The sequence below is a fragment of the Schistocerca americana genome, chromosome 6 (genome assembly GCF_021461395.2).
Source record: "Schistocerca americana isolate TAMUIC-IGC-003095 chromosome 6, iqSchAmer2.1, whole genome shotgun sequence".
NCBI lineage: Eukaryota > Metazoa > Arthropoda > Insecta > Orthoptera > Acrididae > Schistocerca > Schistocerca americana.
In genome coordinates, this window is record NC_060124.1 from 64,410,805 (window position 1) to 64,424,776 (window position 13,972).

The 13,972-nt window shown below is 45.8% G+C and overlaps 1 protein-coding gene across 1 annotated transcript in view; it reads right to left on the reverse strand.

Annotated features, from left to right (window-relative positions):
* The window catches only part of LOC124619964 (meteorin-like protein), a 306,024-nt gene extending 292,858 nt beyond the window's left edge, over positions 1–13,166 (reverse strand). The window contains exon 1 of the mRNA XM_047146625.1: positions 12,706–13,166. Coding sequence (XP_047002581.1) covers positions 12,706–13,166 — 461 coding nt within the window. The remainder of the gene's footprint in view (positions 1–12,705) is intronic.
* Positions 13,167–13,972: the final 806 nt, after the last annotated feature.

Sequence of the window (13,972 nt, forward strand, 5' to 3'; positions counted from 1 at the left end):
TCAGTCCTCTAGAACTTAGAATTACTTAAACCTAACTAACCTAAGGACATCACACACATCCATGCCCGAGGCAGGATTCGAACCTGCTACCGTAGCGGTTCCAGACTGAAGCGCCTAGAACCGCTCGGCCACACCGGCCGGAGAACACACCTTCGTTTCAACTTTAAAAAAATATGACATTAAAATTACGCCTTCTGAAAATATCTTGGGAGGAATTTTACGGAACATTTTTAATTGGTGACCATAATCTTATACCTCTGGTTTTTGTTATGAAAATACTTTGTTGTTCAATCTTCAGTCTGGTTTGATGCGGTGAGCCACTGTTTCCTCTCCTGTCACTAGTCCGCCTCACATTATCACTTCAATTTTTTTGTTCTACATATTTTAATCTCTGCTTCTCCTGCAGTAATTACTGTCTTCGGGTCCCCCTAGTACCTCTGCATGTGCCTTTATTCTATCTCTTCTATTCACCGTTTTCCACATATTTTTTGTGAACGACATTTCTTATCAACCCACGAAATTTTCAATATTCTTCTGTAACGTCACCTGTCTAACTCTTCTATTCTTCCTCGCTTTATCCAGCAACAAATCTTACGAAAGTACAATAAATTCTAGGCAACGAACGTAACGCCGCATCGAAAATTGCTTAAGAAAGGCACTGGTTTCAATCGGTATAACGTACGTACATATGTTTACCCTGTAGGTAATTTGAAAGCGATTCGGTACTAAGTGGGTGGCAGTATAGAAGGAAGCCCCGTGTATCGGAGATCCAATTCCGTTCCCCGCGGGGTATCTCCACGAGCGCTGCTCCGGTCGATGGCCCTGGAGATAAAAGTAGCAATCAGTTCCAGCGCTGGCTGGACAGGCCCTCTCGCCGACACGACAATGCCGGTGCTTCCAGACGCAGTTACCCGAGCCAGCCCAACTGCCTTCGACGACGGTTCCAGATCGCTGACCCCCTCCACAATCGTTGAGAGCAGAAAACTACCACCTGAGCGCGTGTGAGTTATGGTAATCTAGGCACCGTGATTGCCCTGTTGTTCTGCCGGCGAACCACCTGCTATATCTGAAACACACTGTTCTGACGTCATCGCCACTCCTCCCTCTCCCGCCGGACGAAGCCATAAACATTGTAATCGGACCTGCTTCACGACTGGCTTGAAGACTTCCTTGTGACCAGTACTTCTTACGACATTCTCAAACGGACGTAAGTCTTCAAAGATGGTTGTAACGTCGAAAATTCCTCAAGCAACTCCCTTTTACTGTTGTAGGCAGAGAAGTGACGAATCTGCAAAATTGCAGCTGAGTGCAAGAAGACATACATAGGTTCGACGTTTCTGCATGGACCGCCGGATAAAACAAATGTAGCGAACACTCGTAAATGTGTGAAAAGATCCATTATTGATTGATTACACCACTGGCGCTTGTCCAGCAAAACAGTAACAGCTCGGAAGAATCTCAAATGAATCCGTCTCCTGAGCGTTTCAAGCTAAACCTGCCACGGAGCTAGCAGTGAGGAGATTCATAGGAAGAATCCTAAGTTACTACGAACGAGGTAGCTTACAAAACTCTCCTCAGACTCTGTTGTGGGTGCTGCTCGTCAGTGAAATAGCGTTACCGGGTAGGATTAATAGGTGAGACAGGAAGCCTGTAACGCGGGTAGGTATACAGACTCCGCGATGGCTTCAGGACAGACGTGTAACAGTAAACACTGCACCAAATAACACTTCTTTCTGATATATTTGAAGATAGTAACTGTTCTCGAAAGAACAGATACCATTGATGACCGTGCGGCTTCTCTAGAATTTGTTATCTAACTCCTTCCCGAAAATTTTTCAAACGAATCTGATTCTTTACTTCTCATAGTATAACAAAATAAGAACGAAGTCCTATAATAGTCTGAAGATCGATTTAACAATAAAAAACGTTTTTGCTTCAGAAAGAAGTGTGATAATTAATTGAAACCCTCACCTACCGACAGGTGTTGTTGATATAGGCCTACCTCGATAGGGGAATCTGAAAATGTGTGCCCCTATCGGGACTCTAACCCGGGATCTCCAAAGCGTGCGCGAGTAATGAGTGAGTGGGCAAATATCTATTAGGTACATTACATATGTAGAATTGTGGACAGCTGAGAATGTGGATCTCACCGGAAGCGTGCAAAGGATAAGTCCTTGCAGTCGCGCTATTCATCTGTGCCCTCGGTGGCTCAGATGGATAGAGCGTCTCCCATGTAAGCAGGAGATCCCGGCTTCGACTCCCGGTCGGGACACACATTTTCAGCTGTCCCCATCGACGTAGGCCTGTATCAACAACACCTGTCGGCAGGTGAGGGTTTCAATTAATTATCACACTTTTTTCTGTTATATGTTTGTGACCATTACAGTGCCATCTATGACAAAGTGAAACAAGTGGTCCAACTAAAACATTCATATTTCTTTACGCACTACACGAGTATGTAATAAAAAATCGCGGTTCCTATTAAAAAAAACCGCAGCTGATATCCGTCTGACCTATGACAGCGCCATCTAGCGGGCCAATCCTAGCGCCATCTGGTTTCCCCCTTCAAGCTAGACAAGTTTCGTTGTTTGTAGTTTCTTCGTTTGACGCTTATTTCGTGAGATAATTGGTCCGGTCACGATAAATGGACCATCCTGTATAGGCGTTGGCTACCCCAGCGCCATATTCTGCCTGTTTACATATCCCTGCATTTGAATGCACATGTCTATACCAGCTCTTTTTTTTTTTTGCGCTTACGTGTGTAACAATTGATGAGAAACGAATTCACAATGTGTCTGATTCAGACTGTTCAGACTAGAGATGGGTAGTTCGCGAACGAACGGGTGCAAAGGAACGGTTCACCAAGATGAACGAAAGGACCGAGGAACGAATTCCAAGGAACGATCGGTTCATAGTTCACTTCGGTGGCGGCGGTCACTTCGGCAGTTCTCGTTCCAGCCTTGGTGCTCGTCTCAGTCTCCCTCGGCCGCACTCGTCGTTCTTCGCATGACCACCTGTCTCAGTTCCACTGCCGACTGCTCCTTGTTAGTTCAGTATCCAGTTGTTCGCCTATTTTAGATGTGTTCCAAACTGTTCTTGCACTTGGATCTGGCTATTCAGCGTCCACGAGCGGTAATCAAAAAGTATTTTATAGTTACGCAAATTACATAAAAATTACGTTGTATGTAATAGGTACGTCTTTTCAGGTAACAAAAGGGCATATCTGCTCACTTCGTTATATCGATGAACAGCAGAAGACATACTTATAACAAGGCAAGTTTTTTTTGTTATTTATTTTTTGATTTCATCGACTTGATTTAGCAGGTAATTTTCAATAATTTGCTTAATTTTTAGTGTAAGAAAATTCATATAAAGCCACTTTCGCTTATCTTTCATATACAAAACATTACATTTAGGAAGGCTCTAATTATTAAGTTTGGTTGTTTCCAATTAGCATTACCTGCTAGTTTGGTTTCTTTGGAAAAAAAAGTGGGTTGTGGGTCATTTTGGCTTACAAGGGGAGGCCACCAATTGTGAAATTCAGATTCAATTCATACTGCGCATAGTAAAAGCTCATGGCCAGAGGTGTAATGTGGCAAAGCACCAAGATGCACTTCTCAGCCGTTGTCGAGAAAATCGACAGTTAAAATGAACCGTTGCTATGAAATACTCTCTACGATTAGTAATTTTCTACAGCGTCGTGGCGCAGCGGTAAGCGCTCGGGTTCGTAATACGAAGGTCGCCGGATCGAATCTCGCGCCATGCAACTTTTTTTTTTAGTATTTGTTTCTTGTAATTCAAATATATATATATATATATATATATATAAAAAAAATTCCCGGCAATCAGTTGCAACAATTATGCATATAATAAGTTGTTGAAAGTCGTTTGTCGTGAGAAAACTGGCGACTTCGGACATCATTATCTTTTCCGCAAATAAAGTTGTATTTCACAAATGTTATTAATTGTCTTCATAATGTTAACCACGTATAGTTAACGGAAGACGTAGAAACGATATTCCGAACCGAATACGTACAGCGTAAGTCAAACGTTCGAATTAGAATAGAAACCCCAAGAACACAAATTTTCTGTGGCGCGTATGAAATATAAACTCCGTTACGCGCTCGTTACACTTGAAGGACAGATGATGAATGAGCCGAAACGAGCCGCCGCATAACAGCGTAGTTGCCTGCTAACTTCGAAAGAAGGTAGATGCGGTCCCTAGCGCAACTTATAGCATCGTCGAAAATCAATGCGGACGTGAGAGCTTTGGTACACCCTGTTGAACAAACGGAAAAATGGAGGCGGTACAATTGGAGAGCGATCCGCCTTCACCAACATGCATAAGCAATTCATTAATAGTTTATATATACATATATATTTTTTTCGACGATGTTATAAGTTGCGCTAGGGACCGCATCTACCTTCTTTCGAAGTTAGCAGGCAACTACGCTGTTATGCGGCGGCTCGTTTCGGCCCATTCAACATCTGCCCTTCAAGTGTAACGAGCGTGTAACGGAGTTTATATTTCGTACCTGCCACAGAAAATTTGTGTTCGTGGGGTTTCTATTCTAATTCGAACGTCCGCTATACGTATTCGTTTCGGAATATCGTTTCTACGTCTTCCGTTTACTATACGTGGTTAACATTATGAAGACAATTAATATATATATATATATATATATATATATATATATATATATATATATATTATATATATATAAATTACAATAAACTAATAATAAAAAGAAAATGTTGTATGGCGCGAGATTCGATCAGGCGACCTTCGGATTACGAACCCGTGCGCTTACCGCTGCGCCACGACGCTGTAGAAAATTATTAATCGAAGAGTATTTCATGGCAACGGTTTCTTTTAACTGTCGATTTTCTCGACAACGGTGAACGAGTAAAGATGAACGGTTCCCAAAAAAGAACGATCAGCAGTGAACTAGTTCCCAAGGATGAAGGAGTTTGCCCATCTCTAGTTCAGACCGAGGCAGGCAACCAGCCAGCCCGGCGTGGACTGTCGCCGCCTCTGCTTTTGAGAGCGGCCTCGGCGCGAACCGTGGTGCCTTTCTTGTGCCTCGCCTTGTCTCGTCGCGGGACCACCGGTGGGTCGCGTTCCGCGAAAGCCCGCCAGAGCGCTGCCCGGTCGGCCGCAGGCGAACGCAATCAACGCTGCGGCGGCGGCGGCGGCGGCGGCGACGACCTTGCCCCGGAGCTCGTAATGGACTGTGCTGCTCCGGGCGCGCCACGGCGCGACGGCAAATTGACTTCCAGTCCCGGCGGCGGGCCGCGAGCTCCTCTCTACTGTCTCGTCCCGGCTTTTGTGGCTCATCCCTCACTCCTCCGCCCCCTCCCCCTTTCCGCAACAACGCTTTCTGCGCCGTCACCCTGCCCCGGACTCCGTCGTATCGGCTGCACGCGATGCATCCTCGCCACCGTGTCGCACTGCATTGATGCGGTTCGTCCGGCCACTTCTCGGCTTCTTGTTTTACTCCCGACAACGGTAGCACCCGAATGTCCAGCGACGCAAAAAAAAGCTACAAATCCGTCCTCGCGTAGGACGTGAAAGCGAACGTGAAGCCGGTCGCCTGTTTCACTCTGAGGACTTCTCTAATCCACTACCAGTATTTCTACATGATTACTCTGCTATTCACAATAAAGTGCCTGGCAGAGGGTTCAATGAACCACTTTCAAGCTGTCTCTCTAACGTTCCATTCTCGAACGTGAAACGTCCCCTCAGAAAAATTAGTGAATTACTGTGCTGATTAACCTCTACGTTATTTGATTTTCAAACAGCTGAGCAAAACTCAACGTACTCAGACATTTCTCTCTTTACTTAATCTGATCATCACTAAATTGACAACGCAATCTGACTTTCAATAATCCATACAAAAAATGGCCCCTGACTGACAATAACCTATACCTTTCATGAATCACTTACCCCACAAAAATCTTTGTTACTCGAACTACTGCAATACAGCGAGCGCCAATACTGCCAGCTAAATAAAATGGTTGGCTCTGAGCACTATGGGACTTAACTACAGAGGTCGTCAGTCCCCTAGAACTTAGAACTACTTAAACCTAACTAACCTAAGGACATCACACACATCCATGCCCGAGGCAGGATTCGAACGTGCGACCGTAGCGGTCACGCGGTTCCAAACTGAAGCGTTTAGAACCGCACGGCCACACCGGCCGGCGCTAAATAAAAGATTCTAACTACTGAAGGCACTAACTACTGATAGGCATAGTTAGCAAATAAAATATTTTGATAAAGAACAAACAATGTATTTAACAGTATTCAAAAGTCATTATATATATATATATATTTGAATACTGTTAAGGTAGATATATATATTAGTTCCTGACATTTACTGCCTCTGATGGACACACGTCCAGATCATCCGCTCTAAAACCCCGCCATCTCTCCCCCCACATCCACCACTGCTGGCGGCTCACCTCCAACTGCTCAACGCTACGCGCTGTTAACAGCCAACTGCCCAACACTACAATAGCGACTATTACAACAATGCCAACTAGCCACAGACTGCACACAGCACAGCCAGTGATTTTCATACAGAGCGCTACGTGACGTTACCAACATAAAAACCTAAACAGCCTACTAACAAACGGCACGCGGGAAAAACGAGAAGTTAAATTTTTCTGACCGAGCCCTGATTTCTCTTATTTTATCGCGCTGATCATTTCTCCCTATATGGGTGGGTGCCAACAGAATGTTTTCGCAATCGGAGGAGAAAACTGGTGATTGAAATTTCGTGACAAGATTCCGTCGCAACGAAGAACGCCTGTGTTTTAATGATTGCCACTCCAATTCACGTATCGTGTCTCAGACACTATCTCCCATATTTCACGATAATACAGTATTTGGCCGTACATTCCCTGGCTCTACAATGCGTCAGAACTTTCACCACATCGCTTCATGTAAAATGTGAAAAACTAAGAAACTTGCAGTTTTAGTTAGGCTGCTTTTAAGGAAACGTGTCTGTCAGGTATGCTCGAACTTTTTACACTTGGGATCTACTACACGTAATTTAGTCAATTTAGAGTCTTTTTTTATATCATCAGTCAGCTAACTAGTTCGATGTCGCCCGCCATGAACTCCTCCCTGTTCCAACCTCTTCATCTCAATTACTTTCTGAATGTATTCCCATCTCTGTCTTCCTCTACTGTTTTTGCCCTCTGACGGCCGGTGTGGCCAAGCGGTTCTAGGCGCTACAGTTCGGAACAGCGCAACCGCTACGGTCGCAGGTTCTAATCCTGCCTCGGGCATGGATTTGTGTGATGTCCTTAGGTTAGTTAGGTTTAAGTAGTTCAAAGTTCTAGGGGACTGATGACCTCAGAAGTTATGTCCCATAGTGCTCAGAGCCATTTGAACCATTTTTTGCCCTCTACAGCTCCCTCTAGTACCAGACGTCCATTATTCTGTCCCTTTATCTTGTCGGTGTTTTCCAAACAGTCTGCCGGCCGCGGTGGCTGACGGTTCTAGGCGCTTCAGTCCAGAACCGCGCGACTGCTAAGGTCGCAGGTTCGAATCCTGCCTCGCGCATGGATGTCTGTGATGTCCTTAGCTTAGTTAGGTTTAATTAGGTCTAAGTTCTAGGGGACTGATGACCTCAGATGTTAAGTCCCACGGTGCTCAGAGCCATTTGAACCAAACAGTCTTTCCCTCGCCGATTGCGCTGAGAACCTCGTCATTCCTTACCTCATCAGTCTTACAGATCTACAGACTTGGTGATTTAAGGACACCATAGCAAAAATTAACCGTTCTGATTACATGAAAGATAATTTTCTCTCCATCAAAAATTGTAGGCCTATGCTCCGTTTCCAAGATATTCACCATCTTGAATATTAAAAACATTGAGTGAGATACTTGGCTTTGTGTAGCAATGGCAAGTTTATAATAATCTGGTGAAAATTTTCCGGGCCAATCTTTATGCAGTGTGAATGATTAGTATTAGTAGTTTTCGACACATAGATTTAGCTACGTTCGTCGTTAAGAATGCTGCCTCGAACTGTTAAGTTGACGCAAATACTGATAAAACATACGATGCCACTTTTACGACGTTAGGGTAGATTTATATACTCACTGATTTCCAAAAGTTTTCTTCATTATATTCGGACATGAAGGAAGCGTCATTTTGAAATATATTTCCTCTTCAACTTCAGTCTCACTAGAAGAGGAAAGAGTACTCTCTTCACTTGAAATATCCATCGTATCTACTGTTTGGCAAGGTTAAGGTGTGAGAGCTAAGCGAAGTTCCATCGCCTTGTAATCTGAAAATCGGTTTTCAAAGCCCGTCTTCAGTGATGTATATACTGGTAAACCCGAACACCAAGACCATCGTCCACCGCGATTTTAGATAGCGCATGCTGGCGTTGCGAGCATATGACGCGGTAATTAAAGTGTGTAAGCAAGGGTAACGCCGATGTGGGATCACCCTAGCGAAAATATGGGCTGAAAATGAGACAACCCATTCCCATAAGCGACCTCAACCAAGGGAAGATTATTATTACGCAGAAGCTGTGGACGAGTATCTCGAAATCGGCCAAGCTGGTCGAATGTTCACGTGCTACTGTCGAGAGCATTTACGTAAAGAGGTAGGACAGAGCCACGAAATGATTGGACGTCCAAGACTCTTCACAGAGAGTGGGGTTCGGAGGCTTGTCTCCTCTGTAACATAAGATGGATGATCTGTGGCATCTCTGCCGGAGGGGCTCGATGCTGGTGCACGCAGAAGTGTTTCTGTGGTGTCACCGCCAGACACCACACTTGCTAGGTGGTAGCCTTTAAATCGGCCGCGGTCCGTTAGTATACGGCGGACCCGCGTGTCGCCACTGTCAGTGATTGCAGACCGAGCGCCGCCACACGGCAGGTCTAGAGAGACGTCCTAGCACTCGCCCCAGTTGTACAGCCGACTTTGCTAGCGATGCTACACTGACAAATACGCTCTCATTTGCCGAGACGATAGTTAGCATAGCCTTCAGCTACGTCATTTGCTACGACCTAGCAAGGCGCCATTACCAGTTTATATTGATATTGTTATTAATGGACCGTCAAGAGCCACCAATTATGGATTAAAGTTAAGTATTCCAGCAACAACGTACCTTATTGGCTATATTAATTACATTGTCCTGTTCCAGACCTCACGCCAGTTTGCGTGAGCTTAAACGCGTGCATTTCGGCCTCCTCTAGCAACACGGTGTTGCCTCTTCTGCCAACACAGCAGTTTCGGAGCACACCGTTCATCGTACGTTGTTGAACATGGAGCTCCGCTGCAGACTATCCCCACGTGTTCACATGTAGACGCAACGACATCGACAATTACGATTGCAGTGGACATGGGATCACCCGGCTTCGACCCTCTATCAACGGAAACGTGTCGGCTCTTCGGGTAAATTATATTTTTGCTGCACTAGGTCGATTGTCGTCTCCACAAACGCCGTCATCGAGGTGAACAGCGGCTCGAAACTTGCAACGCGGCACTGTCACAGGCTGCTGGGAGCAGTATTATGCTATGGGATAACGTAATGGATGTATAGAGCTCAATGGAGTAATTCTCAAAGAAGTGTTGTGTTTTTCCGGCAATGCATGGCAAATGGGTGAAGATGTATAGGTTAAGACTACGTTCACCCTGTTCAGAAACGAATGGGCAGCAGGCTATTTATCTGCAGCATCTTGTTGACAAATTGAAACATGTGCCATAAAAAAACTTGGACAATACTATGGGCCTACATAAAAATTTGTGTTTTAGTGTGCCTTACCAGACATTTCGGAAATGTTCAAAATATCATACAGTGCGCTTCTTTTTAAGAGTTACCTATTAACAAGTAACTATAGTGTCGTTGATTTTGTAAAGTCTAACATGTAAAAATTGATAACTTTGTCCACCAACATTAGAGCAACTTACGTGAAGAAGTAATGAGTGTAGTAAAAATTAAACAGCGAATACATGGGAGTTAACAAATTATTAAGAGTAATTCAGTGCATACAACTGTGTAACTAATTGGAGTAAAGGTGTATGGGCTCGGAAATGCTGCCCCAGTTGCCAGAAACAGAGCTTGCCATATGCCAACATCACTGATAAATGATTCAGGTTAGGCCAAAAATAAATGAGACAATTCAGTTACAAATTTCTGCAGCGTTACTTCGAATCGATTCATGCCTCAAAAATTCACGGTAACTGAAATTTATTGGTAACCGTCCATGATATACAACTGCAATTAGCCCACAGACAACGCTCCAACGTGCTAGATTTTCGACTCGCTATAACCTAATAAATATTGATTTACACGAACTTTCTGGGCGAGAATAATGTAAAGAATCGCCGAACTTCAGTATAATAAGTGGCATAATCATTACAAATAGAAAAACAAATCCTCCTCAGTTTATATCAACGTGCTGGAATGGGACACGGGCTGGGATCGTTCGCTGATCATAAACTGGAATAAAATGGCTGTCGATCTCTCGTCACGCCTTCAAAATATATACCATGGTATGTTTACCTAACAAGGGTGCCTAAACGAGAGGATTAACTCATGCAGCTCGTTGCACAATGCGTTCATCAGCAACTTGAAAATCAGAATAAAAATAGTGGTATACGGTTTTGGAATCGAAGCGAATGACACAGTTGCTCACTTATTACTCTTTTTCCTAGCATAAGCAAACTGCACACGTGAACCTGGTTCCTCGAACGTGAGTCACTGTGATGACAGATGTGCTCGCCTGATGACCGGAATCAATTGAGCAGGGATTATAAACAGAACGAGGGGGCAGAGGGACTGCGCACATTAAAATTCCGATCCCTATTGCGTACCGCGCCGGACCGTAAAAAACCTCTAGGAGCGTCGTCACCAACAGGAAATGGCCTTCATTTCTTTTATTAGCGTTTTCAGCTCTCCACGACGAACTGACCATGAAGAGAAAACAAATGGACCCGTACTTCCTGCTGTCTCGTTTCAGTATCATTTCAAGGAACGGTTGTCTGTTTCTGATGCAGAGGGTTGCACGCCATACGATTTGAGACTATCACGCCCGAGTAAACACATGACTATCATAAAAGCGGGAAAGGCTGAACAGGGCTACCTTGACGGTTGCTAACGAGACTACAAAACCACCAAAGAAAGGTGGTAAGAACCGATAACAGGCTGGCAACAGACGACATTGGGCGCGGGGTATTATCAGGTGCAGAAAGGTAGACAGGGTACACCAAGTTTACAAATGCATATGCTTGGTATATTTTAATGACTGCTTGTTTAAGATAAACATAAAAAACGGAACTATGTATTTCGCGGCTTTGCTGCATGATCAGATGGCCAGTACAATGTCGAAACATCTTCACCACTGCCCATCTTGCGCGAGAACATTACACCCGAACTCAATACATTCAGATAGATCTGTGTAAAAGCTGTAACCGCTGAATGCCTTCACCTAAAATTCAGTGCTCCTGAGTCGTTCAACGCTGCCTGTCTAGGAGCAGTGACTCCTAATACCGCCAAAAATAAAATCTAATTTAATGACCACTTAAATTGCGTTCTTTTTTTATAACTCAAAGGTCACTTTGCAATGTGATTTACTGGAAGTACTCAAAACTCACGAACTACGAAGGCAAGGGTAACGCTGCTTTTATCTGTATACAAGAAAGGTAAACAGAGACAGGAATTAAGAGCCTGTGTCAAATGTTTTACGATGGTCTACTGAAACATTAACGTGGATCATGGCATACCTATGAAAAGGTTAAAACTTGTATGGTGGCGGCCTCTTGCAATTTCTTCGTGATTTATGCAGACAATATGCAGATACCCACTGGGAGACTTCTGCGTTACCTGTTATAGGCTTTGGTTCAAATGGCTCTGAGCACTATGAGACTTAACATTTGAGGTCATCAGTCCCCTAGAACTACTTACACCTAACTAACCTAAGGGCATCACACACATCCATGCCCGAGGCAGGATTCGAACCTGCGACCGTAGCGGTCGCTCGGTTCCAGACTGAAGCGCGTAGAACCGCTCGGCCACTCCGGCCTGCTGTTATAGGCTTTCTGAGTTTATCTAAATAGTTGAGAGGATCTGTAACGGAGAGCGTTAAATATGGCGCTAACGTAAATATTATACTACGCCACAGATCAGTCCGTTACTGCAATCCTCATTTGGTATTAACATCCGTTGACTTCGTCAATTCACGTGATTCTCACCTTCCAAACTAATCTAGACCATCAGCTACGCTACTGATCAGCCTGCCCCCACAACCATGATTTCATGAAGTGGCGTAGGGGGTGGGGGGGCGCGATTGATTTAACATCATACTCCAGCCCACTACAAGACTAGTGGCCTCTGGCACTGTTCCATAAAGTCCAATTTAGCTGGTGACGAATCGCATGCAAAGCACGATTGTCCACTTCACCCTCAAAGAAACCGCTCACGTCAGTGGCATGTCATAATACGTATCTCAGGTTCGCAGAAGAATCACGAAACAAATCACACCCCCGAGGTGGACGCACCACTGCCACAGATGCACTTTTTTTCGTTGCAGTGTCGAAGCTCATAGCCCCTCACCACGAACGCTCCCTGCCGAGAAATCTCGCCGCTGCACTGCCTGGGTTGAGGCCTCCCGAGCGCCAGGTAAACAAACACGGCCACGGAAGCAGGCGCACGTGGTTCCCTGGAGCGCGACGCACCTACCTTCCAGTCCAGTCGCACTGCTCTCCCATGACGGTGGTGGGCGCGCCGATACCGCCCGACGTGAACATCAGCAGCAGTGCCAGAGCGGCTGTCGCCGCGGCGGACGACGGCGATGACGACCAGACCGTCGACGCGGCGCGCTGGCGTCCCCGTCCCGCGCCTCTACCACGGGGCAGAATCCGCATGGTGTCCGCGCCGGCGGTGCATGACTCGTTCGCACCGGCGCGCAGCAGCAACCCCTCACCACGCACGCACACGGCGCTAGACACTTCGCGCGAAGCTGACCGTGACGCACTGAGAGACGCCCCACATCTACCGCCCGCGCCCGTTCTATCCGCAGGTCGGACAGCGACTGGCGCGACGCACAGCCTCGCGGCCCTGCTCGGGCGGGAGTCGCGGAGGTGCTGCCGCCGCGCGGCGCCCCGCGGAAACTGCCATATCTGCCCGGGGTCCGAGTTCATTGGTCACAAACAGCCTCAGTTAAGCATACAGCCCGCCCGCAGCCGGAGCCGACTCAGCGCCGTCACAAATATTTGTCTTGTCGGCGGTAGCAAGTGCTCACTGGAAACTGCTGCGTTCTTTTTTACTCCAAAGGTTAAGTTTTCAGTTGTACGTGCTGCAGTTACATCCACTCTCGATGTGAGAGACCTTGTCGGTTCCGGGAATAGGAAAGTTGCTGTTCTACATCTACATCTACATTTATACTCCGCAAGCCAACCAACGGTGGGTGGCGGAGGGCACGTTACGTGCCACTCTCATTACCTCCCTTTTCTGTTCCAGTGGCGTATGGTTCGCGGGAACAACGACTGCCGCAAAGCCTCCGTGCGCGCTCGAATCTCTCTAATTTTACATTCGTGATCTCCTCAGGAGGTATAAGTAGGGGGAAGCAATATATTCGATACCTCATCCAGAAAAGCACCCTCTCGAAACCTGGACAGCAAGCTACACCGCGATGCAGAGCGCCACTCTTGCAGAGTCTGCCACTTGAGTTTGTTAAACATCTCCGTAACGCTATCACGCTTACCAAATAACCCTGTGACGAAACGCGCCGCTCTTCTTTGGATCTTCTCTATCTCCTCCGTCAACCCGATCTGGTACGGATCCCACACTGATGAGCAATACTCAAGTATAGGTCGAACGAGTGTTTTGTAAGCCACCTCCTTTGTTGATGGATTACATTTTCTAAGGACTCTCCCAATGAATCTCAACCCGGTACCCGCCTTACCAACAATTAATTTTATACGATCATTCCACTTCAAATCGTTCC